General features: G+C 33.2%; 1 protein-coding gene across 1 annotated transcript; it reads left to right on the top strand.

Moving 5' to 3' along the window:
• The first annotated feature begins 1,977 nt into the window (after nt 1-1,977).
• LOC129224347 (ankyrin repeat, PH and SEC7 domain containing protein secG-like) lies at nt 1,978-21,689 on the top strand. The gene is made up of 3 exons (XM_054858789.1): nt 1,978-2,193; nt 14,523-14,623; nt 19,899-21,689. Exon 3 carries the CDS (start codon nt 19,912-19,914, stop codon nt 21,496-21,498), a length of 1,587 nt encoding a protein of 528 aa, XP_054714764.1. The 5' UTR covers nt 1,978-2,193; nt 14,523-14,623; nt 19,899-19,911; the 3' UTR covers nt 21,499-21,689.
• Nucleotides 21,690-25,021: the final 3,332 nt, after the last annotated feature.

The raw sequence follows: 25,021 nt of genomic DNA, 5'->3' as shown, positions 1-25,021 counted from the left end.
GGTGCTCGGGAATCCTACAATTGAGGAAAATGTTAATTGTTAAAGATGGGGAAATATTAAAGAGGGTGAATACTGTATCAGAGTTTAACTCTAAAACTAATTAAAACTTAAAATACGTTTTGGAAAATCGTTTAATGATTCATTGATTTCTTTTTCAATGGGAGGGGTTTAACCCCTAAAACCCACCCCTTGGACACGGCTCTGCGGTGTAGCCTATCGGTGTAGTTCCAGGTAGAGTTCCTATTCGGAACTCCAGCGCTCGAATACGCTACCTTGCGGTGATTTATAAAACTGCGTCTGCACCTAAAACATTGCCACGTTGCGCATCACGTGTGTCTGTTGACGTAAACGCGGTCAGTTTGTTCTGAGTAACGCATTCAACATGTCTAAGAACGCCTTCAACAACAGAAATTAATTCGTCCCTTAGTAGTATTCTCGAGCTTCTCAAAATAATGTTAGTTTTCCTTATTTCTTTCAAAAAAGTATTAAATGGTGGAAGCGTAAACAAGAAAACTCTGGATTAACAAAATTGGATAACGTTATACCAGGTAAAATTTTTTATTGTTTTGTATGAATTTGTAAGAATATGAGTTTTTTTTAATCTTAAATTAATTTAACTAATCATATTTTACAGCAGCATTTAGTTGGAATGGACAGTATGCAAAATATTTTCTTGAATTTATTATCGTAGAACAAAATGAAAAATGTTTAACCGAGAAAGAATTTACTTTATTCCTTTTATTCTCAGCTGAAAGGTTTCGCCAAATTTGTTTAGGGTTATAGTAGTTTTAGTATTGTGCAAGCAAAGTAGCCTTGGCGAGTTTTCGCGTTTTTAGTTAAACCATTTTTAATTTTTATCATGAGTGGAATAAAATGATAGTAAGATTACAGAATTCGATAAGTAAAAAGAAATAATGGTCAATCAACTGAAAAGAAAACTACCACCATATATAAACTGTGAGTACACATTTTATTTATTTTGTTTTTGAGTGAATTTGAATAAATATCAGTTTTTCAATTCGATGAAAAAAAAAAAAAAAACCGAACTTAACAACATTGACTGGACACTTTTCCTTAACCTAATTCTACATAAATGATTTAACTAACCTTTGTTACTACAGTATCCTACTGAAATAGACAGTATGCAAATAAATTTTCTTGAAAATATTTATCGCAGAACAGATTGAAAAATCCAGAAAGAACGTTAAGAATTTGAAAAATAAAAAAAAAGTTCGCCAAAAATCTGTTTATAGTGTTATGGTTTTAAAATTATGTGAAAGAATAATGTATCTTGACAAGATTTCGCATATCAGGTAAATCATTTCCATGACGAATGAATTAAATGCATGATTTCTTTGGATATCCAATCATATAGTCATAGAAATAAATTATCTAGTGTTAAACGTTACTCTTGACAGTCTGCCACGTATGTGCACTATGTGACAAAAATGTCAACAAATGCTGGAAATGTCACGAAACTGAACTTATTAATATGTACTAATGTATAGAAAAAACGGTACAAAATGAAAATGCCGTTCGAAGCGAACCAAAAATTTATGAATTCCGAATTCAACATCGTGAAAATGGCTGCTTCAGAACAACTTACTGTGTGTTCTGCATTAATTGTTTACTTTCGTAATACTTTTTGGTTTCTAATCTCTTTCTATATGGGTCAGAATAACCAAAAGACTTTGAAAAATCTTTTCAAACGAATAAAGCGAAAAAATCATACATACGAACAAAAATCACAACACTTTTAGCATTTTCTTCGTTACCACATGCGTTTGTTTTAGTTTTCAATTCCGCCATTAGACAGTGACTGCAGTGCCCCCTATAGTTCGTTGGAGTTGCGAATAGGGATTCTAGTTCCAGGTTAATCACTGGTCAAACAATTACTCTATTCGAACATACCCCTTGCCTCTTCGAAACAAAATTTTTTATTTCTCCAATAGTGGCATGTGGCAACGTCGCACTGCCGAGTAAAATCCTGAAATCGTATTTGCGTTTGTGTATTTATATTACTTTCGAATAAATGTGTTAATCGTTTTTCTGCTTCGTTTGTATGAAGGAGATTACAAAAAATATCGTTTCTATATGTTTTCGTTGGAATTCGTTAGAAATTTATTTATGTGTTGTTTTCTGTCAACTTCAGTAAGTCTTATATTACCCCAAGATTGATTTGGAGTTTTGCTGGTAAGTGATAAAATTCAAATTCCTTTTTATATAATAAGCACTTCATTCAGGTTATTTGAGTTGGTAAACGTTAATAGTATCATAGCTTTCATGCGTTAAATGTGCTTGCATTTTATTGTTAAATGTTAACGATTCGCAGCGATCCGAGTTGTCCTAAAATTTTAAAAAAAATTCTCTAATGATCTAAATTTTACATTTTCAACTAATTTCCCTAAAGTGTTCCCAATCCTTATCATTTTAGTGCTGAACACACAGTCATATAATCAACACGTAGAAAATATGCGTCATTAGTGTTTCCCCAGACCTTTTTAAAAGGACGCAGCGCCCTGCCCCCTTTCAACCAACTTTCGATGCACCCGCCCCCCTTTTTTTTTCATCATTTCTCAATGCACCCTTCTTTTCCCTTCAAAATGTGTCAACGCTTGGTCACAGAACCAAATTTTCTAGCTCAAAAAGTAAAAAATCACTCCAGCATGGCTTTGCAATGTAATTCTCTCGTTTCCCTTGTCAACTGGATTCAGTGTGGGAAGATAATGTGACAATCTTTACTTTTTTGCTACAAAATTCCTTTGAGAAACTGCCCTTTTAATTGAAGGAATGTCCTTTTATCAGAGATTCTAGATCACAGATCGAGGGGAAACACTTTTATTATCAGTAGGAGTGTTTACATTATTATTTCCAGTTGCCTGCTGAGGCTAACAAAACTTTTCATTTCAAATTTATTTTTAAAAGATGTGAAAACTTTGTGCCTCTCAAGTAGGAGGCATGAAAAAGTCAAATTATCAAGTGTGCCACCTTGTGCAACATTTACCACAAAATCAAATATTAGTAACATGAGTGACAGAGTAGGGGAAGAATGGCTCATTTATATGTTGACATTTAACAGACAAATATAATTATTACTAAAAATCGCCCGTCAAGATGTAACGGGTAAATATTGTTTCTACATAAGAACAAAGCAATTGTCTGTTTCATAATATTCTGATAGTTGAAATTTTAAACCTAACTCCAGTGGATTAACCCTTAACTCCAGTAGATAGCTATCATTGTTGCGGGTGTGACATTAGTATCATGTGACACCCACAACAGGAATGTTTCACACCCACAACGCTTAATAACTTTAGTTATTCTTTTTGTGTTTGTTACTGAAAGTATCTCAATAAACTTTTTATTCATGACTTACAGAAATTTGTCTCTGCAAATATAAATGTATATTTTTTTGCGGGTGTGACACAATAATTGAGAATAATTAAATATGCTCACATTTTGTTACGTAGAATAGTTAACGGTACCTTTCCGTTAGCCGGACCAAGCAATAATTCGCCAATTGAATACGCCCAACAAGGGTTGTAAGAAAATGGGCAGATATCGATATCAATTTGGCAAATAATCACTTGGCATTAGCGTGATCATTTGGCGATTTTCGCTTGTGCTCGGCTAACAGAAAAGTGTCTAGTTAACACTTCTCTTTAGGCAAAAACTCTTAATAATGTCAGATTATGTGTGTAAGTTTAGATATTTGTAGGATAATTTGTTCAGCTGCATGAGACCATAAAACAGGGTTATCACCAGAGTTCGTGATTTTTTTTATTTCTTAATTTGTTTGAGAAACTTTATGAATTTATTACTGTAATAGAAGAAATGCTGTTTTTATAGCTTAAATATAGAACTCTCATCTTTAAAAACTTCTATGGCTTCTTTTTAGTAATTTTTCTCTTAGTTTAGAGTACTGTCAGCAATTTTTAAGAAAAGAAATTGCAAATCATTTTCAAAATCATTGTTAATGTATATTGAATTATTAACCATACAGGGCCGATCCTAGCAGGTGTGCAGAGCGTGCACCGCACAAGGGTGGCCAAAGCAAGGGGTGGCCGCATCATGTAGTCCTTATACTCAAGAAAAAATCTTCAAGACTTTTTCACAAGATAACTCATTACAAATCGAATAAATATGCTGAATTTTAATTGTTCAATTATCAAAGTAAGTGTCGATTTCCCGACAGCATATAGCATAGTTTAAGAGAAATAGAATGTTTGGGAACATTGTGTTGGTTCATTGTCCATTAATACTTACTCTTTACACACATGCTTCATTTGGTTGCAAAATTTGTGATAGAACCGGTAATCAGGCATGGATACAGGGGAGGGCAAATGACCCCCTCCTGAAGCATGAAAGGGTGCCTTCTAAAGGGAGCACCGAGGGCGGCCACTAAATGTTTAGACCCCAAACTTTTATAGACCTAAACAATGAAGACATTTTTTATTTATATATTAAAAAAAGCTGTACTGATTAGATACTCTCATCATAAGCATTTCAAACAACAAAATCAGTGTTCAATAATCATGGATGGGTGGGAAAAAAGTGGAAAATTGCGACTCCTTTGAGAGTCAAACATATATGAATGACGAACTACAATTTTGTAATTTTCCCCCTTTATGGCATTTTTTTTCTAGTTAAAATCCCGAATGAACTGCCCGGTTTCAGATCAGGTAGGAGAACAGGGCTCTTGCCCTGGGTAGTAAATTGAAACCAAGATCCAAAAGGATGCCATGACCTCCTTGACGAGACTAAAGAAGGCTTAAAATTGCGTTTCTAGGACTTCAAATTTGGAACATTTCACTGGTTGAACCACCCGATTTTAAGGATTCAATTAAGTGTCTGATTCACCCCTTCCACCTTAACCTAATCTAAAATAGCCTAAAATTGTTGCCTCCAAAATCAAAAAGGTGTTTTTAGAGTGCAGCCTTTCTTAATGTCATCAAAAATTGCTTATAGACATTGTTCGGATTTCTTTTTTAAAATTTTTGCGATGGACTTTTTGCAATTACTATGAAAGACAGTCTCAATTAGCGTCTTTAGAGAAGTACCTAATCTCACTCCCTCTCACTTAATTTATTGAAAAACAAACTAAAATTGCATTTTTCAGACATTAGTTTCAAGAACTTTCGGGGAAGGACCCCGGATCCCCCTTTTCTCCAATGTAATCACTATACCTCAAAATTTCGTTTTTTGACGGTTCCGTGGAGCCGCAGAACCCTTACTGCCTAAACTAGCCTGAAATTGACTTCAGTTTCTGAAAACAGTTCGTGAGGGCACACTGAACCCCCGCCCGCTCTTAGTTCCATCGTTATCAAACAATGCCTAAAATACGCTATTGGGACTTCAATTTCTAAAAAATTTTGGAGGAGAACTGCTTGGCTTATGTAACTTTTTACCGCACTAGGGGATACCCATCAATCGTCAAGGTGAGGTGGACAAAAGTCTATAGTTGTATTTTTCAGATATTAATATCGAAAAATATCCGAAAGATCCACCGAAGCTTCCCAATTTTGTTAAAGTCACAAAAGATAGTATAAAATTGCACTTTTAGAAACATCCGCTTGTGAACCCCAAAACCTTTCCTTCTAAAAAATAGCCTATAATGGATTTTAGTTCTGAAAAATATTTCGGTTCGGAATAGTTTCACGTTTTCCCTATCGTTTTTAAATGTTGCCGAAAATGGGTTTTTGAAACAATAGTGCTGAGAAATTAACCCCAGGAAAGCCGCCAGATCCCCTACCGTCACCAAAGACAGCCTAAATTTGTGTTTTAAACTTCAATATCGAAAACCTTCGATGGGAGACGGTTGAATCTCCCTCCCTCTAGCAACGTCAACAAAAGTAACCCAAAATTGCTTGTTTAAAACTTCAATTTCAGAAAATTTTCGGGAGGAGCGCCGATCCTTCCTATGCTACGGTCACAGAAACTAGCTTCAAACTGATTTCAATTTTGAAAAAATTTTAGGAAAGAACATCAACATTACTATCTCGTGAATTCTCGAAAAAGCTCCTAAAATTGCGATATTTGGCGTCAATTTCGAAAATTTCTCCATTCACCTTGAGTATACCCGACTCTTTTGTCCTTGCAACCGAACACAACCAAAGATTAACTGAAACTATTTTTCATACGCCAATTTTGATAATTTTCTCGGAGCAATCCCCCCTCCCCTGATTCCCCCTCCTTCGTCCTTCCTCTGATGTCACCGAAGACGGACAGATAAAATGAGTTTTTAAGACTATTAAATTTTGGTATTTATTACTTTCTTCAAAGATATAAATTGTATCAAGACTTTCTTACCATAAAACTTTTCTTCCTTTTTATAAGTTCATCAATCTTCTGTTTTTTTGACCTTTCTTTTTTAAATTGGAACTTGGTATAGAAATTTGAAGAAAGATATATATGGACGTTAAAGATTAGTCAAAATATGCAAATTACTCTTGAGGGGCGGCACATTAGGTCTTTGCACGCCAGAGGCGTAGCTAGACCCGACTTTCGGGGGGGGGGGGGGTTCTTCTTATATATATATATATATATATATATATATATATAATGATCAAAATTGATGTAAAATATTCTACATTTAAACAGCGCAATGTTGCTGCTAAAGTAGTTAAATGTATTGAAAATATAGTAAAGTATGTAGTTTCACATGCACGGGTAGCACAGAAATAAGTGTATGTAACAACGAGGATAAACAACAATAACAACAACAAAAATGAACATGGAACGTTAAAAAATAAACTAGGAACATTGAAAACAAGAATTAATGAAATCATGGGTATTAAATTGCTGCTACGTTTACGAAGAGCTGGAGCAGCTGGCATATTAAATATTCTGCAAGGTTTCTGTGCGGGTTAGTATCATACATGCAGCAAAATTAATTAGAAGTAAAAGTATATGTATTTGAATTAACGAACTTATATGTGTAGCAACTGATAAGGCTTAATAAAGTAAGCAGGAAAATTATAAAACGTTATATATGCTTATTGTTTGGATAAAATGCTATAAATTTTACATATATAAATAGTATGCTTATTAGTAATATGCTGTCATGTATTACCAGCTCTGACCCCAGCTGTACCCCAGCTCTGACCTGCAAAATAAAAGAGAAAAATTACGTACCACATGATTTCAAATGTTTCGTCGACAACAATGTCTATGTCTAGGTATCCATTTTCCAGAGACGAAAATCCGATGCCACACCAATCGAAACAGGTTTTAGCTTTTTGGATGCCCTGCCCCAGCGACCTGTTTCGATTGGCGTGGCATCGGATTTTCGTCTCTGGAAAATGGATACCTAGACATAGACATTGTTGTCGACGAAATATTTGAAATCATGTGGTACGTAATTTTTCTCTTTTATTTTGCAGGTCAGAGCTGGGGGGTTGTAATACATGACAGCATATTACTAATAAGCATACTATTTATATATGTAAAATTTATAGCATTTTATCCAAACAATAAGCATATATAACGTTTTATAATTTTCCTGCTTACTTTATTAAGCCTTATCAGTTGCTACACATATAAGTTCGTTAATTCAAATACATATTCTTTTACTTCTAATTAATTTTGCTGCATGTATGATACTGACCCGCACAGATACCTTGCAGAATATTTAATATGCCAGCTGCTCCAGCTCTTCGTAAACGTAGCAGCAATTTAATACCCATGATTTCATTAATTCTTGTTTTCAATGTTCCTAGTTTATTTTTTAACGTTCCATGTTCATTTTTGTTGTTGTTATTGTTGTTTATCTTCGTTGTTACATACACTTATTTCTGTGCTACCCGTGCATGTGAAACTACATACTTTACTATATATATATATATATATATATATATATATATATATATATTATGGTGGTCCTTATTTTGGAAGTTGTAGATATTTTACGCGACGCCCCCTCAGTTTGTTCCATTATACAAATAAATGATCCATGCAAAATTTTAAGTCAATCCATCAATATTAACACGTGCCCCTAGGGCCCCCTTTTTTGAGTTTCGAAGAAAAAAATTGCGGATTTTCTCATTTTTATGTAAAAATATTCCTAGGTTTCATATTTAAAGTAATTTTGAACCTCAATAGATGTTGCTACTTCCAGACCAACCATTCTCTCACTTTCATTCTGTAAAATTTTACATATTACATAGGGTACATATACACCAATGGCTTTGGGACAGGCATACCGCTATTCGCGCTTGTTTCAAACCAAGAGGCACGGGAACATTTCTTTCCACCAAGATGCACACAAGGGATTCTAAAGGCCATTAATGAATGGCCTAGGTCATTAATGAATGATTTTTGACAACAAATTGCCTCCTCCAGGCTTTGGGGGTGTTGATTTAGAAAATTTTCTGTATATGTAATAGGTGTGGCAAATAGGGTCACTAGGTTTCCATGCTATAAATATAAGTAATGACAATTATATTTTAATTCGCTGTTCTTTAGTTATATACTGAAATGTTTATACTTTCTTATAATTTAAATTTTGAAAAATCGTCGATTACCCTACCATAAAAATAAACTCTATTTTCCATATCTAAAATATACATTTAAAAAAATTCCAGATCGGAATAATATAAAAATCTATACTTTAAACTGTCTTCTATTTCAGTGCATAGTCCTTTATTATCATCAAATTCCTCTTGCATTTCACAAGATTTAGAAACCGAAATGGGTATCTATCCTAAACTGTTGAACCTTTTCTTCTATATCTGGTCTACCACAACGCAAAAAAGCTTCACAACTATTGAGATCTGCTCGCATTTCATCAATGTTAGACAAATGCCATATTAGGAACAAAGATGCTGCTCATTTATTAACAGCCTATGTAGATGCAGTAAATTTAAATCCAAATAACCTTATGATCAATTGTACATCCCTTAAGAGAGCAAGAAAATCTTCGACAGGTAAAATCAGATTTCATGAATTTAAATTTAGGTTTTTTATTTATTCCCTGGGATACAAAGCTACATCCAGATGTAACTGGAAAAAAACGCCAATGAGCTTACCATGATAGCTTCAGGTCCCAATTGTTGAACAGGAATTTCTGAGATATTTCTTCAGTTGTATATGATATCTTAGATGATTGCTCTTTATTGCTAACCGTTCAAGTTGTAGTGTTTGATACAACGGCTTACAATATCGGCCATATAAATTGTGCATGTAATTTTTTAGAGCAAAAGCTGAACGGTGATATATTGCATTTGTATTGCTATCATCATGCGCTTGAAGTCGTACTGCAGAGTGTCTTTAAAGAAGTTCTTGCCTTTCTTAGTTCTAGACTCGATATTCCATTATTTAAGCGCTTTAAAATTCAAAAAGTACACATACCACTTAAATTCTAAAAGAAGAATTTGATGACATATTATTGTTCGTAGAAAGCGGAATTAAGAAATATTACAGAGAATTCTCATAACGTGTAATAATATTTCTTGGTGAATTTCCTCCTACAAGGATATGTTTTAGGCAACCTGGAGCTGATCCCTGAGCCACATGGGTGGCAAAAGCAATTTTTTGTTTGAAACTTTTTATATTTAGGAAACAATTTAAATTGACCTTACATGAAAAGAAAGCCTTTCAATGCTGTTTTACAATTAAATGCTGTATGAAGATATGGTTTTTCGCTGCAACCCAATCGAGGCTCCTTTGAATAATATTATATGTCTGAAAAACTAGCAGCGTACAAAATGATGACAAACATGCAGCAGAAGCAGTGATTGGAAAATTCATAAATCCAATGATTTGTTCAAAAAATGGTTGTGATAAGGAAGACGTGTCTGATGACGGCTTAACAAATTTAAGGTAACAGTAGATGATTTGCAATACTTTTTTAGTAAAGATCTTCCTCTTTATAGAATCAATTACGAGTCAATAAAACTGTTTGATCAGTTACAAATACTAATAGATTTTTTCCTATTTGATCCTGATTCACGGCAAAATGAAAGAAGCTGAAGAGATATTGTTAAAATACTGAAAATTGTGAATGATACAATTGAAAGAGGTGCACAATTAATCGAAGAATTTCACAACTAATTTATCAAATATGAGTCAAAAAAACGATTGATTTTACAGACCGTCCAAGACTATCGGAAAAAAATACACACTATCTAGATACATTGAGAAAAGCGTACGATAAAGGAATGTTTCTAACAGGGGCGTAGCTAAGGGGGGGGTTTTGGGGACAAACCCCCCCCCCCCCCCCCGAAAAGTTAGTCTCAAAAAAAAGAGAAAAAGAAGAGAGAAGAGAAAGAAAAAAAAAAGAAGAAAAGGGAAAAATTCCAAGCGATTATACATATATATATATATATATATGTATATTATATATATATATATTATATAAATATGTATATTATATATATATATATATATATATATATATATATATATATATTCTTCTTATATATATAAGAAGTAACTCCCCCCCGAAAGTCGGGTCTAGCTACGCCACTGGTTTCTAAAGCATTATTTCATTCTTATTCAACATAAAATCTTTCGATGATATAGAGTAATTAAAAAGATTAATTTTAGTGCTACCTCACTGTAAAAATATTTTGTAAACCTAGGAGAAACGATGTAATGGGTCTGAAGTAAAAACTCGAAGATTTGTGGGAAAATTATCAAAAATGTTAAAGTTCAACGGCCTAGGGGCACGTGTTATTATTGACCGATCGAGTCCAAATTTTGCACACGATACTTTTTATTATAGTGTCACAAAACTAGGGGGCGTCATTTGTTGAATTCCGAAATTTTTTTTTTCCCATATAAATAAGGACCACCCTAATATATATATATATATATGTATATATATGTAAATTTTTTTAGTATTAAAAAAATAAGAGGGAGGTGAATCTTACATACTTTGGAATGGGGTGCCCCAATTCCGATACTTGTGTCAAACAAAACAAAAGCAAAGAATTTTTTATTTTTTTAATGTTGTGGAAAATTCAACGTTTTTTTCTTTTCCCCCCCATTTAATTTAAAGCGAAATTTTCTAGCAAGGTCTTGTCAAAACCAATCTATCCAAATTAGGGGGAAATCAAATATCTGATGAGCGTGTTCCGTTCATTTCAGTGTGACTGCTTAATTTAGAGGCTAACACACATCTACAAAAGCTGGCATCCCTGAATGCTAATAAGATACTTCCATTTCCGCCTGTAAACTGGATGTTTGACTTTCAATCTCATCGATGGTCAGACTATAAAGACTATTTTTACTAACTTGGTTTGCACTAAAAGTATGAAACAAAATAAAAAAAGATTTCTTGAATTATAACCCGCAAAAAAATGAAATTACTTTTCATATCGTTACATTTATATGTTGCTTTTAATGTATTTACGTTTATGATAATTCTAAAGCAGTTAATAAAATTTGAATACAAAAGTTAGGGAAGAAATATTGGCGGTAGAAAGTTATTCGCTCAACATCATACCATCAGTTCTTCTTTCAAGTCTTTATTTTTAATTTTATTAGCTGCTTTAGAATTTACATAAATATCTTTTTGAGAGAGCAACAGCAATTTGGGGTATTATAAACAGAAGTCTTTTTTATTTTCTACTTTTTAATCCGAACTTTCTTGGTAGAAGAGTAAAGGGATGAAATTCACAGGCCCAGTAGCAGAAACTTTCTAGCCAGTCTGCGACACTATTTCCGGTAGTTGAAAATAATCTGCAGCATTATTATTAGTTTTATTATAAGTTTTAATAAAATACACAAGTCCTTTGTGAAGGCCAAGACTTGGACAATTTTCCAACTGGCCAGTGGCCACTAGACCCGAAAAACTTAGTGGCCACCACTGCCGCTGAGTTTTAAAGCAATAAGGGGGGGGGGGGAGGAAGCAGCTTTCACTACTTTCATAAAAATAAATAGAACTCTACACACTATGAAAACCAATTCTTCAAGACGTATTAATTTTAATATAGAAAATTTGCATTGAAATGGGTTTTTAAATTTTTTAAATTAGTAAATGAGAAGTTGGCATTAAACTGCATTTTAGATGAAATATTTAGCTTATAGCAAAGCCTTCAAATCAATGAGGATCAAATACAACTGTGCAGATAATAATTCGCATTTTTCAAAAAAATATTTTATAAAAAGAAAAAAAAACATGATTTATTGAACACTTTATGTTATCTTCAATAGTTTGTGTTGAGGTAAACATCCAATTCTGTTTTTGGAAACTTAGGTAAGTATTAGTATCCTTTATTTCTATCTTGCGAATGGCCAAACATGGCGTCTACGCGAAAAATTCATGGTTATAAATAGATATTTGAATTTGTTGCATAAAAGTAGCAATAAATTCAAAATCCTTAAAAAACTACAATTTATGTGAAATAGTCAGTTTTTAGCACATTAGCCTCTAAAGCAATGAAGATAAGATAATATTCTGAAGATAAAATTTTGCAATTTTAAAGACTATAATTAAGAATTATCCAAAAAAAAAAAAATTGACACATTTTGCTTAATTTTCAGCAGTTTGCATTTCAATAAACATCTAATTCCGTTTTTGAAAACGTATCCACTTCATGAGTCTTACATACCAACATCTTGGGAATGACCAAACATGGCGACTACACTAAAAATTAAGATATTAATTTCTGAATTTGTTGCAAAAAATATTTTCAAAATAAAAATCCTCATGAGACTAAACTTTAGTAAAAAAGTTTTAGCGCTTTTGCGTCCAAAGCAATGAGGATAAGGTGAAATTTTCACATAAAATTTTTCATTTCTCAAGAAAATTATTTTAAAAAATAAAAATAAAAAAACGATTTGCTGTAGATTTTAAGTTATTTTCATTATTGAAAACTTTTGCACTTTTCTACTTCGATTTTGTGAATGACCAAATATGGCGACTATGTTTCTAGTTGAAATGCTGAAGCATCCATCGCTCAAAAAGCGATCTCCAAACGATCTTTTTTAAGTTGTATTTCTTTTTTTTTTTCTTTTATTTATTTATTTATTTTTTTCCCCCTTTCGTTTTGTTCTTTGGTAAAATTATCTGCAGGCCGCCGAAAAATCTGCGACGCACGTCTCGCGTCTCGCAGTTTCTGCTACCCCGGGTTCACAGGTTTGACATATGTAAGATGAACATTTCAAGTTCATGGTTAAAGGTCCTTCAAGTTAAAAGCCATTTCGCTCTTATCTGGATTAGTACTATTCTTTGGTTGCCCTCTTTCTTAAAATTGCGATTGCTTAGAAAACCGAAATGATAGGAGTGAAAAGAAAGTATAAGTTTTTTTCAAGTGATGAAAAAAGGAAAATTGTAGAATACTGGCCAAGTTAGATTTGCTGCAATTGCTAATCTTAAGGGGATAAATAATGAATCCAAAAAAAAAAAAAAATGAGGGACCAAAAAGCAATAAAAGACTTTTTCTTGAAAAAGATATGCTTAAAGTTTCTTTTACTGTCAAAATGATTCCTTTAACTCGCAATAAAGCACTCAATAATGTAATAATAGAATGAATACCTAACAAAACTAATAAAGAGGAATTTTAATCAAGAGCCCATATTGTCTTTGGTATCGATTTCAAATTTTCACCATCATTTTTCATATTTCAAATTTCTATAAAAAGTTTCTTAAGCCCCCGTATTTCAAAACTCTTTATCTCGATTTTTTTCTCTAATGTGAAATTCGAAATATACAGATTCGACTGTATGCAATATTCCCACTGCGCGGCTCATTCAATTAAACATATTTAACAATTTGCAGAATCTATGACAAAGAAAGGCTGCATATAAGTGGATTTAACAGATTAATCTCATTTCTAAAGCGAAGTGTCAAATTTCACTCAAATATCAAAAAATTGTCGCAGCAGAGGGAGACGTCTTTATGCTTGAGGGTTGCATGGAGCAGATTTTCAATGGCATTGGGGGGAGGGGGGAGCGAAGTGAATTTTTGACCTTTGTTACTCAGAAAAAAGTCGTTTTGATTTTTTTTTTTCTTTTTCTTTCTTTCTCTTCCTCTTCTTTTTCTCTTTTTTTTGAGACTAACGTTTCGGGGGGGTTTTGTCCCCAAACCCCCCCCCCTTATCTACGCCCTTGTTGCACGCGGGCGGCCGACACCCTAGGATCAGCCCTGTAACCATACAAAATCATGCTTTAATAGCAACCTGTGCTTTGTTTTTAGACAAAAGCAAGTAAACTATTCGGCCTCGATTGTGGGGAAGAATGTTCGGTATTTTGCCAAATCACTATTCATTGCATCCACTAATGTCTATACCATTTATTATTCTACAATAAGTCTCTGAATAGCATTTCTTTTAATGTTATCTGTAGGAGATCAGATGATACCATTAATGAATATTTCTACATTTTCAATTGTCATATTTAGTTTAATACAAAAAAAAAATGAAGATATTGGGGGAAAAGCATTAATTAGAGTTACACTATTCAATTTTTATACTTTTTATACATTTTATTCTGAGTAAGAAAACTGGAGTTGGAGTTTTTTTTCCAATTCTAACAATTTATCTTAGCATAATTTTAACTCTTTTTCTTTCTTAATAAAGGTTCATTGAAAAATCTGGTGCCTCATGTGAAAAAAAAAAAGAAAAAAAAATAAACAAGGCAAGCGAAGAAATTTGAAGCTTTGTCATATAGAAATTTACTGGTGAGTGAATGCTAATTTTTCTCTATTACTAGAAGTAGCAGAGTAATGCTTCAGTATTTTATTTATTTTTTTCAAGTTAAGAACTGTTGCAAATTGCACAGATTTGAAATGATTTTCATTATTTGTGTGTACCTTTTCCTAAATTTTTGAAAATCATATTATGTAAGTTATAAGGGGCGTTCAAAAAGTAAGTTACACTTGAACAATTTAGGTCAAAAAACACTTTATTGAGAAGTCTGCTACAATACAATATGACACAGATACATCACTCTATTTTTATTTACTACAAAAGCTGTGGAACTAAAGTATCGTCTGCACACGTTTTCTTCTTGTAACGGGATGCTGCCATCTATGTGGAAACAAGTATAACTTACTTTTTGAATGCCCTTTATTACTAATCTTATTCATAAATATAATGATAAAATGCCAAAAGGCAACTCTCAAATGATTGTGTTTGAGGTGTCAATTATTTTACATCCTGTTTATACTTCAATCATTTGAAACAATGGAAGTTATTTTGACATATGCAGGCTAGAATGATTAATTTTGGAATTCATTCTGCTAATTTATTTATTGTTACTTTAGTTCTTTATAAACTTATTGGTAGTTGCATATTTTATGGAAAACTGCTAACTTTTAAAATAATAACTGTGAACTGTTTAATTTTTTTATTTGTTTTTAAAACTTTTAACAGTTCCCTCTTTGACAATCAATATTTTCCTGAGTGCTCTTCTATTTTGGGAATTCATTTTCAAATTCATAATTTTATTCAATATTTTTAGCAATCAAATAACTTTTTTAAGGGAAAAAAAAGAAAAATTCTCAAATTTATTTTTCACAAAAATAAAATTTACAAAAATATTTTATTTTATTTATTTTTTTTTATTATTTTTTTTTACAAAATAGGGACTTGGAAAATAAAAACTGGAACACTATCGTACACTGTAAAGCATTTGTTTCATTTTTGGAAAGTAATTGAAAAATAAACTTGAAATCAGTTAGTAATGTATAAGGTGAAAATTCTGAGCATAATCACTCTATACAGTTGCTTTTAAACCTTTCGTTGTGGTTTAAAGCATTACTCTGAATCAGAATGTTATTTCAGAGTCTGAATTATAATTGTCTTCTAAACTGCACAAATATCTGTTTTTAAGCATTCTACACCTGTAAATGATTTTATTTTCTTAAAGTAATATTTTCATCATTTATTTTTTAGTTCTTGTTTTTTTTTTTTTTTTTCCATCTCCTCATCTCAGGTTAGAGTTTTCGAGTCTTAGAATAGATATGTGAGCTTAGCTGCTCTTTCAAACTTTTATTTATTTTTTACTGGGAATTGAACTGAAAATCCTTTTAAGTTGTTTCTGTTTCAGCAGAAGTGACTTGTGCACCACGTGGAAACTTTTTACTTTTCTAATTTCCACACAAACATCACCACCAATTCTGTAATTTTTCTCACTGTCTTATAATGAACAATCCTCTAATGTAATAAGCAGGGTTTGTATGGATCATAGAAAATCCTGGAAAGTCATGGAAAAAATAAATAAATTTGAGACCTGAAAAAGTCATGGAAATTTATTTAAAGTCATGAAAAAATGTCTTGGGCAGTTAGAAAGTAACAGTCGCTGAAAGAGATATATAACTCTTGAATGCTTTAACAGTATTGCATGTAAAGGCTATTAATACACCCAAAACTTTTTTTTTTGCGATGTATTAAATTTTCAGTCAGAATGGAATTCAAATGATGAAATTATTTTTCGGCACAAAGGTATTTATTTATTGCTTAATTGTTTAACAGTGTTGAAAAAACAACTTTCTAAAGCTACTCGTGAAGTTTCAAACAATTGCTTTTTATTTGGTCCCTATCCACCGCATGAAAACAGATTTGGGTGTACTGAAAAATTGAATGATGCCAAAAACAAATCTGAGTTTTAGAATCCTATTGCATCCACTTCTGTTGCAATTGCCTGCCTTTTTTTGCAATGTGATTTTACTGCTGAAATTTCACTAAATTTGAATTAAACATTATTTTCAGATCTTAGTTGTGGACTTGCATGGCATGCTTTTGATTTTACCTCGCCCTCTGCAAAGGTGTTATCCATTTGCATCTGAGTTTGTTCAACTACTCATGAAAAAATTATTATTGAATTTACCAGAGTTTTTCTTAGTTTGTTGAAGGCTTTAGAAAAATCAGACTTGAGTCAGTCAATAAAATATATAAATAGAGGAATTCTAATTCTCTAAAACAGTGCCCACCATATGGTTGGCAAAACTAATCCATATGGCCAGCTGAAATATCTGGGATAGAAAAATGAATTTACTGAAAAGCGTGGTTTTTTTTATAATGAATGAAATACTGTCAAGTTACATGGATGATTAGATGACACCAAAGGGCGGTATTTTTGTAAAGTAAATTTATTATATGAAACTTAGTAATGACTCATTCAACATTTGTAACATCCATTACTATTCTACCCTATTTATCAAATATTTATTCGATAGTTAAACATCTATATTTTGTACATACTATATTTTTACTTTACTTAGCTTTATATGATGAAGACAAATAAGAATAGTTTATTAGTTTCTGCAGTCTGCACTGAATTTTTTCAGTCACAAGTTAGTGCTTCAATGAGGTCATGGCATTCAGGTTGTGGTAGTGACTATTTCCGAAGACTGGCAAGAGTTTGACTTTAAATAGTACTATTCTCTTTTTATAAAGAAGTCATAGAAGTCATTGAAATTTTTTATCAAAGTTGTGTATGAACCCTGAATAAGATAATAACAACGTTAATTGCACAAAAATTGCAAATAACGGTATACACATGTGATTCCGGATTACAAGAAACCCCTTTTCAATGTCTTTTCATCCATAAGCTCACTTATTTTGCATTGAAAATAGGGTCATTGTAACCCTAAAACACGTGTATACAATTATCTCCAATTAAAGTTGTTGCATCTTATTTTTCATTTCATGCACAAAGGTATTTTTTCAACTTTATTCCTATAATGTTTTCAGCTGAACACTTTTAATTTCAAATATTGCCTTCCTTTATAAATAAAAACAAAGCTATAAAATATGTTATATTGTTTCAAATCATTTTCTTATAATTTGGATTTATACTGCATGATAGTTTGTACCAATAGCAAATTATTTCCTGTCAGAGAAGGAAAAAAATTGCTATTGTGTTTGATCAAGTTATAAAGAATTCCAATTGGATCAAAACAGACCTTCACAAAATTTCAAATTGACCATATCAGATCTTTCAAAGTCATTTATTAATAAAGCAGTTATTTGATTGCAGATTTAATATAAATCGATGCAATGGTGCCCATATGCAAAAATTTAAGGTTAAACTCAAAAATTTTCTCCATGGTTTAGCAGAATTATTTTTCACATGAAAACCCATTTCAGTACAGATTAGACATATTAAAATATGCATTTTTAATAACTTATCCATTAACGGCTGGAAAAGGAATTTTTGTACATTTTTGGAAGAAAAAAGCACTAAAAGCAAGGAAATTCTCATTTCTAGGGGGGGGGGGGGGCGCTTGAGCCCAACTTGCCCTCCTATATGGCCATTAAATTGATACATTACTTTTCTTTTACAGTTTGAAATTTTGCAAAAAGGTTGGATTTTTCACAAAAAAAATTTAAAATTCACAAAAAAAAAAAAACTTGAAAATCCTAGACAACCCCTGAAAATGGTTCTAAACCACTTTTTCTTTTGGTAAGCCCCCCCCCCCCCCCAAACTGTAAGGTCAGCTGCTCCATCTTTTTTTTTTTTCTCCAAATTCAGTACTGCCAATAGGACAAAAATTGTCATTACTCATTTAATAATACTGTAATTTTCAATTTTCCATTTCATTTTTAATGTTTTGTGTTATAAATTGCTTTTGAAATTCCTCAGTCAGCTTTTGTGCTTAGCTTAAATTGGGTAGAAAATAAACTTACTTCCCATAACTTAGCGTGATATGCAAGTATGCTTAGCATGGTACACATTATGCTTAGAAAAGCATAATTGCTAAACTTTAAGCATAAATCAAAACTTAATTTATTTGTTTTTTCTCTTTTTCCCGATTACATAACACCTACATTAGGGTTTCCCAAAAATAACAAAAGTCTATGTTTCCTGTCGCACACCCTATAATATTTTTCCTTTTAGGTCAAAACAATTTTTTTTAAAAGTTTCAAATTTTAAAAAAAGTCAAAAGTTAAATTTGAACAACAGCAACCAGTCACGATTAGTGCCCCTAAGTGTAAACCAACCCTGTTTACTAGTTCGAATAAAAAAAAAAAAAAAAAAAAAAATTTTGGAAGGTTGAAATTTCATTTTGATAAAATGTAACCCCGAAAGCCCCACATGTACCACAAAAATGTTCTTCCAAATTAAAAAATATTTAGGTGCCCATCAGGAGGCCTAAAATTTGATTTTCATCAAAAATGGATTTTTTTCATTTATCTTTTAAAAAAAATTACGTATACATTTCAATAAAATATCAATTTTAAAAATCATTATTAGCGAACACAGTTTTAAATCAAAATTGCAAATGAATAATAAACAAAATAATGCATTTAAAATGAAAAATTTGACTTTGAAAAAATCCATATTTGGAGTACTATGTGGGGAGACTTAAATATTGCAAAAGAGCAAAAATTTCTATTTAGCGCACCGAAATTACCATTTATATTTTTCCTCTTAATATATATTTCACATTTTTATAGAGGTTTCGCCAGAGCTTCACTAATTCTCGTAGGGATTTGAATAATCCTCGATTTTATTTTTTACCTTCTGCCTGAAATGTTTTGGCACATTTTTTTCTGTTACCCGTGAGTGCATAGTTTACTAATTTATGGAAAAGTGGGGTTTTTTTTTTCTATTTCTACAGTAAGTTGTTGTGTTATGTCGATTTAAAAATGGCTCCAAAAGTTGTGTTCATTGAGAAATCGAGTTTGTATTTCACTCCGAAATCAAAGGACTTAATCACGTTTTACGCGGCGGTGAAATTATTTGATGTTTTCCCCCCGAGTAAGACCTGTCGCCCTTACTCCTGCTTCAGCGCACACAATAGCAATTGAATGGGATGTCTCGTCTATCTTTCAATAGTCTAAGGTCGGCACAGGTTGCCGTTATTCAAATTATATGAAACTATTTTTACAATCGTTTTGACCTTAAAGGAAAAATATAAGAGGGTGTGAGACTTGAAACATAGACTTTTGGGGGGGTTGATGCCCTTAACTACATGTTTGCAAAATAAAACTTTTTTTTCCATTTAGATTACATTTCATCATGGCTGCAGGCAATGTTCCGAAACGTACAACACTAGCTGTTTTCCAAAAAATGCCGATGGAATATGTTCCTTGCTCAGCAAGTAAACAAATTTTCAGTGAAAGATTGCTTGTTGAAGCTGCTGCCATCGGCGATCTGGATACTGTTGAAAGTCTGCTAAATGCCGGTGTTGCAGTGGATGCTAAGGAATATAATAAAGCTCTGTTCTACTCTTCAAAAAATTATGCAACCCCTCTCCATCTTGCTGCTGGAAATGGATTTGTAAAATGTGTAGAATTTCTACTAAAGCGCGGTGCTTGTGTTAATGCAAAGGATCGGTTTGATATTACTCCGCTTCATATGGCTGCACAAAATGGACATTTCTCCTGCTTGGTAACTTTATTAGATGCTAATGCTGACTGCATGATGGCAACAAAATATACTGTGGCAGGATCCTCAGTACCTTTGCCGCATTATGGGGGCACTACAGCTCTTCATTTGGCAGCGGCTAATAATCATGCCAGATGTGTTAAAGAGTTGATTCTCTATGGGGCAGATTATAATGCCGTAGATGAGCGTGGGCGTACTAGTTTGTACATTGCAGCCCAACTAGGACATCGGGAATGTGTGATGGCGCATTTGAAAAATGCTGTTGGCAGAGACATTTTGTCCCTGCCAAGCTTTCATACATATGATACTCCTCTTCACTTTGCAGTTAGCTGCAAGATGGCAGATTGTGTGTATGAATTACTGAAATTAGGATCTGATCCTAGTCATAGGAACTTCAATGGTATATCCCCATTACATTTAACATTGAGGGGAAACGACAATGTGAGTTTCGAAATCTTAAAAATGCTAGTGTTAGAAGGATATAATACAAACATCAATGTAACTGATAAAAATGGTTTCACCCCTCTGCATTACGCTTGCTTTGAAAGAAAATTTACCGAGCAAGTCTTTGAAATGATTAAGTTCTTAATATCTTATGGTGCTGATGTAAATATAAAAAACACTTGCAACTGTAGCTTATTAGAATACGAACTGATATCTACTGATGAGGATTATAGTGTTTTGAAGCAAGTTGTGAAAAGCATGCTTGCTATTCCCCATTTAAATGCATTAAGATTAGTTAATGAATCATTCGCAGTCTTGAAAGCCGGTGTGCATTTTGCTGCTGAAGATGGAATTCGACGTCAGCGCATTCTCCAATATTTTATGAACAGATATTTCCCTGATAATGAAGAAATGGATGAAGAACAGTTTGATCTTGCTTATGCAGTCAATGTTGAACCGTTAATGAATATCGGACTCGATGACCCAGCTAGATTAGCGATGATAGATGATATGCGTAGGTTGCAGCATTTTGGAAGTTTTGCACCTAGACAATATTATCCTCCAACAGACATTAATCCCAGTGATAAAGCTGCATTCTACAAGGAAAAACATTTCTGGTATGAAGACATTGCATCAAATCCCAGAACATTACAACACTGTTGCCGATATGCTATTCGAAAGGCACTGGGACCGAAAAATTTAAAACATGCACACGAACTGCCTCTTCCAAGTTCCTTTCTTTCATACTTATTGCTAGAAACTGAAGTTATTTGATGCAATTTGGGTGTTTGATTTTTTACCTGCAGTCAATTTTATGCTATATAATTTTGTATTTTAGTTAAAAGTTGTAGGCCTATGAACATGCCACGGGTTAAATGAAAAATGTGTCAAAGTATAAATATTCCATCTACAGGAAAATGTAATGCCTTTAAAATGTTGAATTTTGTTAATAAAAGAGAAAGCTATACACAATGTTTATTGGCTGTTTGATATTATTGTTTATTTTTTCTTTTAAGCAAAATAACTAAACTCTCTGAGCTCATTCACATTGTCCAATGATTGGCTCATTGCAGGACCATGGAAATTGTGAAAAGAAAATCCCAATACAGGGAATTTTTCAACCTACTCCTCAGCAGGTGTAAAATGAAACAAACATTAACATTTTCCCCATTTCCAGCTTTTAGCTGGCTCATTGAATTTTCGTCATAAAGCTGGAGCCTTCAGTTACCGCTATTACAACGCAAGATGAGAAAATGCTTTGAAAATACCTGACTGTTTTCTTAAATGAACAATGTATATAACATTCGTAAATTTTCATTTCATTATCATCACTTAAAAAAGCAAAAGAAGGTTTGAATTGTCATTAGTACATATGCATTCCTAATCCTCATATATATATTTGCCAATTCACTGATCGAGTAACACTGACGTCACCAATAATGAAACTCCTAGCCATATCATGATAATCTGATAATATTTTCTGGCAATGTTTGATATGAAGGGTAATACTTTACTTTGACTAGGCTAAACTGGATCCGGAAACTTAACTGTTTTACTGGTAAGACTCATTTCAGGGGAATGAAAAAACGAAATAGCCAACAATTTATGCTATCTACTGGAGTTCAGGGTTAATCCATTGGAGTGAGGGTTGAAATTTTAACTATCAAAATATCATCAAACAGGCAATTGCTTCATTCAAATAGTCAGTAAAAACGACATTTTTCAGAAAACCAATTTAAAGATTTCTAGTTTACTCTATCGATTGAAATCTGCCACCAGTGTGAGGGATTGTAAATTTTTTACTATTCATTGTAGAGATATGCCATATTATAAAATCGATTTTGGACACTTCTGTGGTAGTCGTAACTAATATTTCGATTTTTTTTTTGAAATACATCCATTCGTCTTTTTAGCGACGAAATGTAGAAGCAATTTTCACCCGTCATACCTTGACAGGCAATTTTCTAGGTTTTTTTTATGATGTCGGTGACAAATCTAATTAGAAAGCCAGTTTCCAATTGAGAATCTGCCAAAAGCAGGGTTCTTGGATTTTTATTCAGCCTCTGATCTTCAGAATATCATTTACTGTTTCCTTGAATAAACTATTTAATTGTCTAAAACTTTCATCTGATTATTATCACTTTTCATTTAAAAGCACCGCAGCCTTTTGCAGGCAACGCTGACTCTCTGATCTTCTACCAGCTGAACTTTTTTGTTTTAGTCACGATGGCCCTCCATCGTTTGACTCTCATTGGTTTGAGGTTCTTTTCAACATGGTCATGTTCCAGGTAGGTCAGGAAGTGGCAAGTAAGTTCCGGAAATTTATGAAAGTTTTTTTTTTAATCTAAGTACCACAAAAAAAAAAAAATATCCTATATCTCACCTCACATTTTTCTTTTAAAAAAATTAAATACGAGACTACCACTACAATGGGCATGTAAATGGCAGTATCTGCAGATATGAATTTTTGAAATATTTGCAGAAAGCGTTTTGGATTCAATACTATCTAGGGAAATGTTGGAATTCAACATTTTTTTCCTAGTGGAAACCGCATAAGAAGGCTTGTATGTCCGTTTTTCACGAGAAGGCACCTCGCCCCTCCTTCTTGAACGCAGGGTTCAATTTTACGTGGGGGGGGGGGATTGGTACCCGTGCTTGTGTAAATGAGACAACCTTAACTTTGGCATGCATTTTAATGTGCAAAAAAAGTCCGTGTCCTTTATTTCTCTTGCTTCACTTGTTTGTTGCTACTTTCGTTGTTCTTACATTTTAAAAACTGCTGCTTTTGCGGCAAAATGTTGCGATCCGAATATGCCTTCTGCCGAAAACCATGCAATAGAATCATAGGATACCATGTGACGAAGGAGGAGTCAAGTGCCTTCTCATATGGTAAATGGACAAAATACAATAAAGTTAACGTACAATAGTTGACCAAAATGAAAGATTTGCACCTACTGCCCTTTACCAACCCACAATAGAATAGATAGGCAAATTTTTATTCAAATATCAGCGGGGGGAACTACATTTTCAGTCTTGAGATTTTGCAGGTGACGTTCACGCAGGGAGCAGCATATGCAAACAGTGTGTTCAATGTGAGTGCTGTTAATTTTGAGCTATATTCGTTCTTTCAAAGTTTTCCTAGTGCATGTGGAGTGGAACCTAAACAAAGTAGCGAGGTAAGTGGTGAGTCATTTATTTCATAATTAATGGTTTGTTGGTTGGCACCCAAAGATATTTTGTTATTTGCAGAAAAAAAATAATTTGTGTAAGTTATACTTTCAAAATTGTGTTTTTTGTCCAATTTTTAACAATCAGGGTCCGCCTGCCCTGGGTGATTGTTCTCTGTCTGGTCTCTTCAATTTTCGAAAAAGTCACTTTTCCTGTAGGAAAAGCATCGGCGTATCCATAAACCATATATATACAAATGGACCAACCACCTAATACGTATTCAGTAAATTACCGCCCATTAGCCAGGGCTAAAGCAGAACTACGTGAAATACACCGCCAGCTCAATCATTTCCAGCCGAGGACTGCAGTTTCGTGCTTATTAAACTGCAGTCCTCGGCTGGAAATGACTGAGCTGGTGGTGTATTTCACGTATTTCTGCTTTAGCCCTGGCTAATGGGTGATAATTTACTGAATATACATTGCCTCACGTTCAATCTTCGAGTTGAACCGGACCATTGCTTCGTTCACTGTCTGGTCTGCTAATTCTATATTAGCTACCAGTTTGTTTCGCACTCTTGGCTTCCTTAAGAGGTTTTCCATCTCCAGCTCAGTCACTTTCCTATGCCGGGCTGATGAGTGCTAATAAGCACGAAACTGCAGTCCTCGGCTGGAAATGACTGAGCTGGCGGTGTATTTCACACCTAATACGTGTTGCTCAATGTTCATACGGGTTATGGAAATCCTGGAAAGTCATTGAAAAAAAAACAAATTTCAGAGACCTGGAAAAGTCATGGAAAAATGTCCTGGGTTAAAGAGAAAGAAACAGTAGCTGAAAGAGCATTAGAAATCTTGCGTGATTTAGTCAAGAAAGGTCCTGATGAGTCAAGCCTTGAGGAGAAATAGCTGAACATGGAAATCCATTGTTAGAAACATCGAAAGATTTGTTCTCATTAGAGACGAATATAGTAGTAGACAAAGAATATGGAGCACCTCATGAAGATTGGTCAAGTTGGGAAAAAAAAAACAGTTACATCAAATTCATAGAGAAAAGAATTGTGACTCAAAAGTCACTTCATATTCACAGGTAGAAAAAAAAAACCTTTTTCGTCTTTCATTTTTGCAGAAAAAC

Source organism: Uloborus diversus, chromosome 6 (genome assembly GCF_026930045.1).
Source record: "Uloborus diversus isolate 005 chromosome 6, Udiv.v.3.1, whole genome shotgun sequence".
NCBI lineage: Eukaryota > Metazoa > Arthropoda > Arachnida > Araneae > Uloboridae > Uloborus > Uloborus diversus.
The sequence above is the reverse complement of the archived record's forward strand: the minus strand, read 5'-3'. Positions and strand labels throughout refer to the sequence as shown.

Bases quoted from the DNA above. Each gene is read 5' to 3' on its own strand.
- LOC129224347 (XM_054858789.1), top strand. From the start codon at position 19,912: ATGGCTGCAGGCAATGTTCCGAAACGTACAACACTAGCTGTTTTCCAA.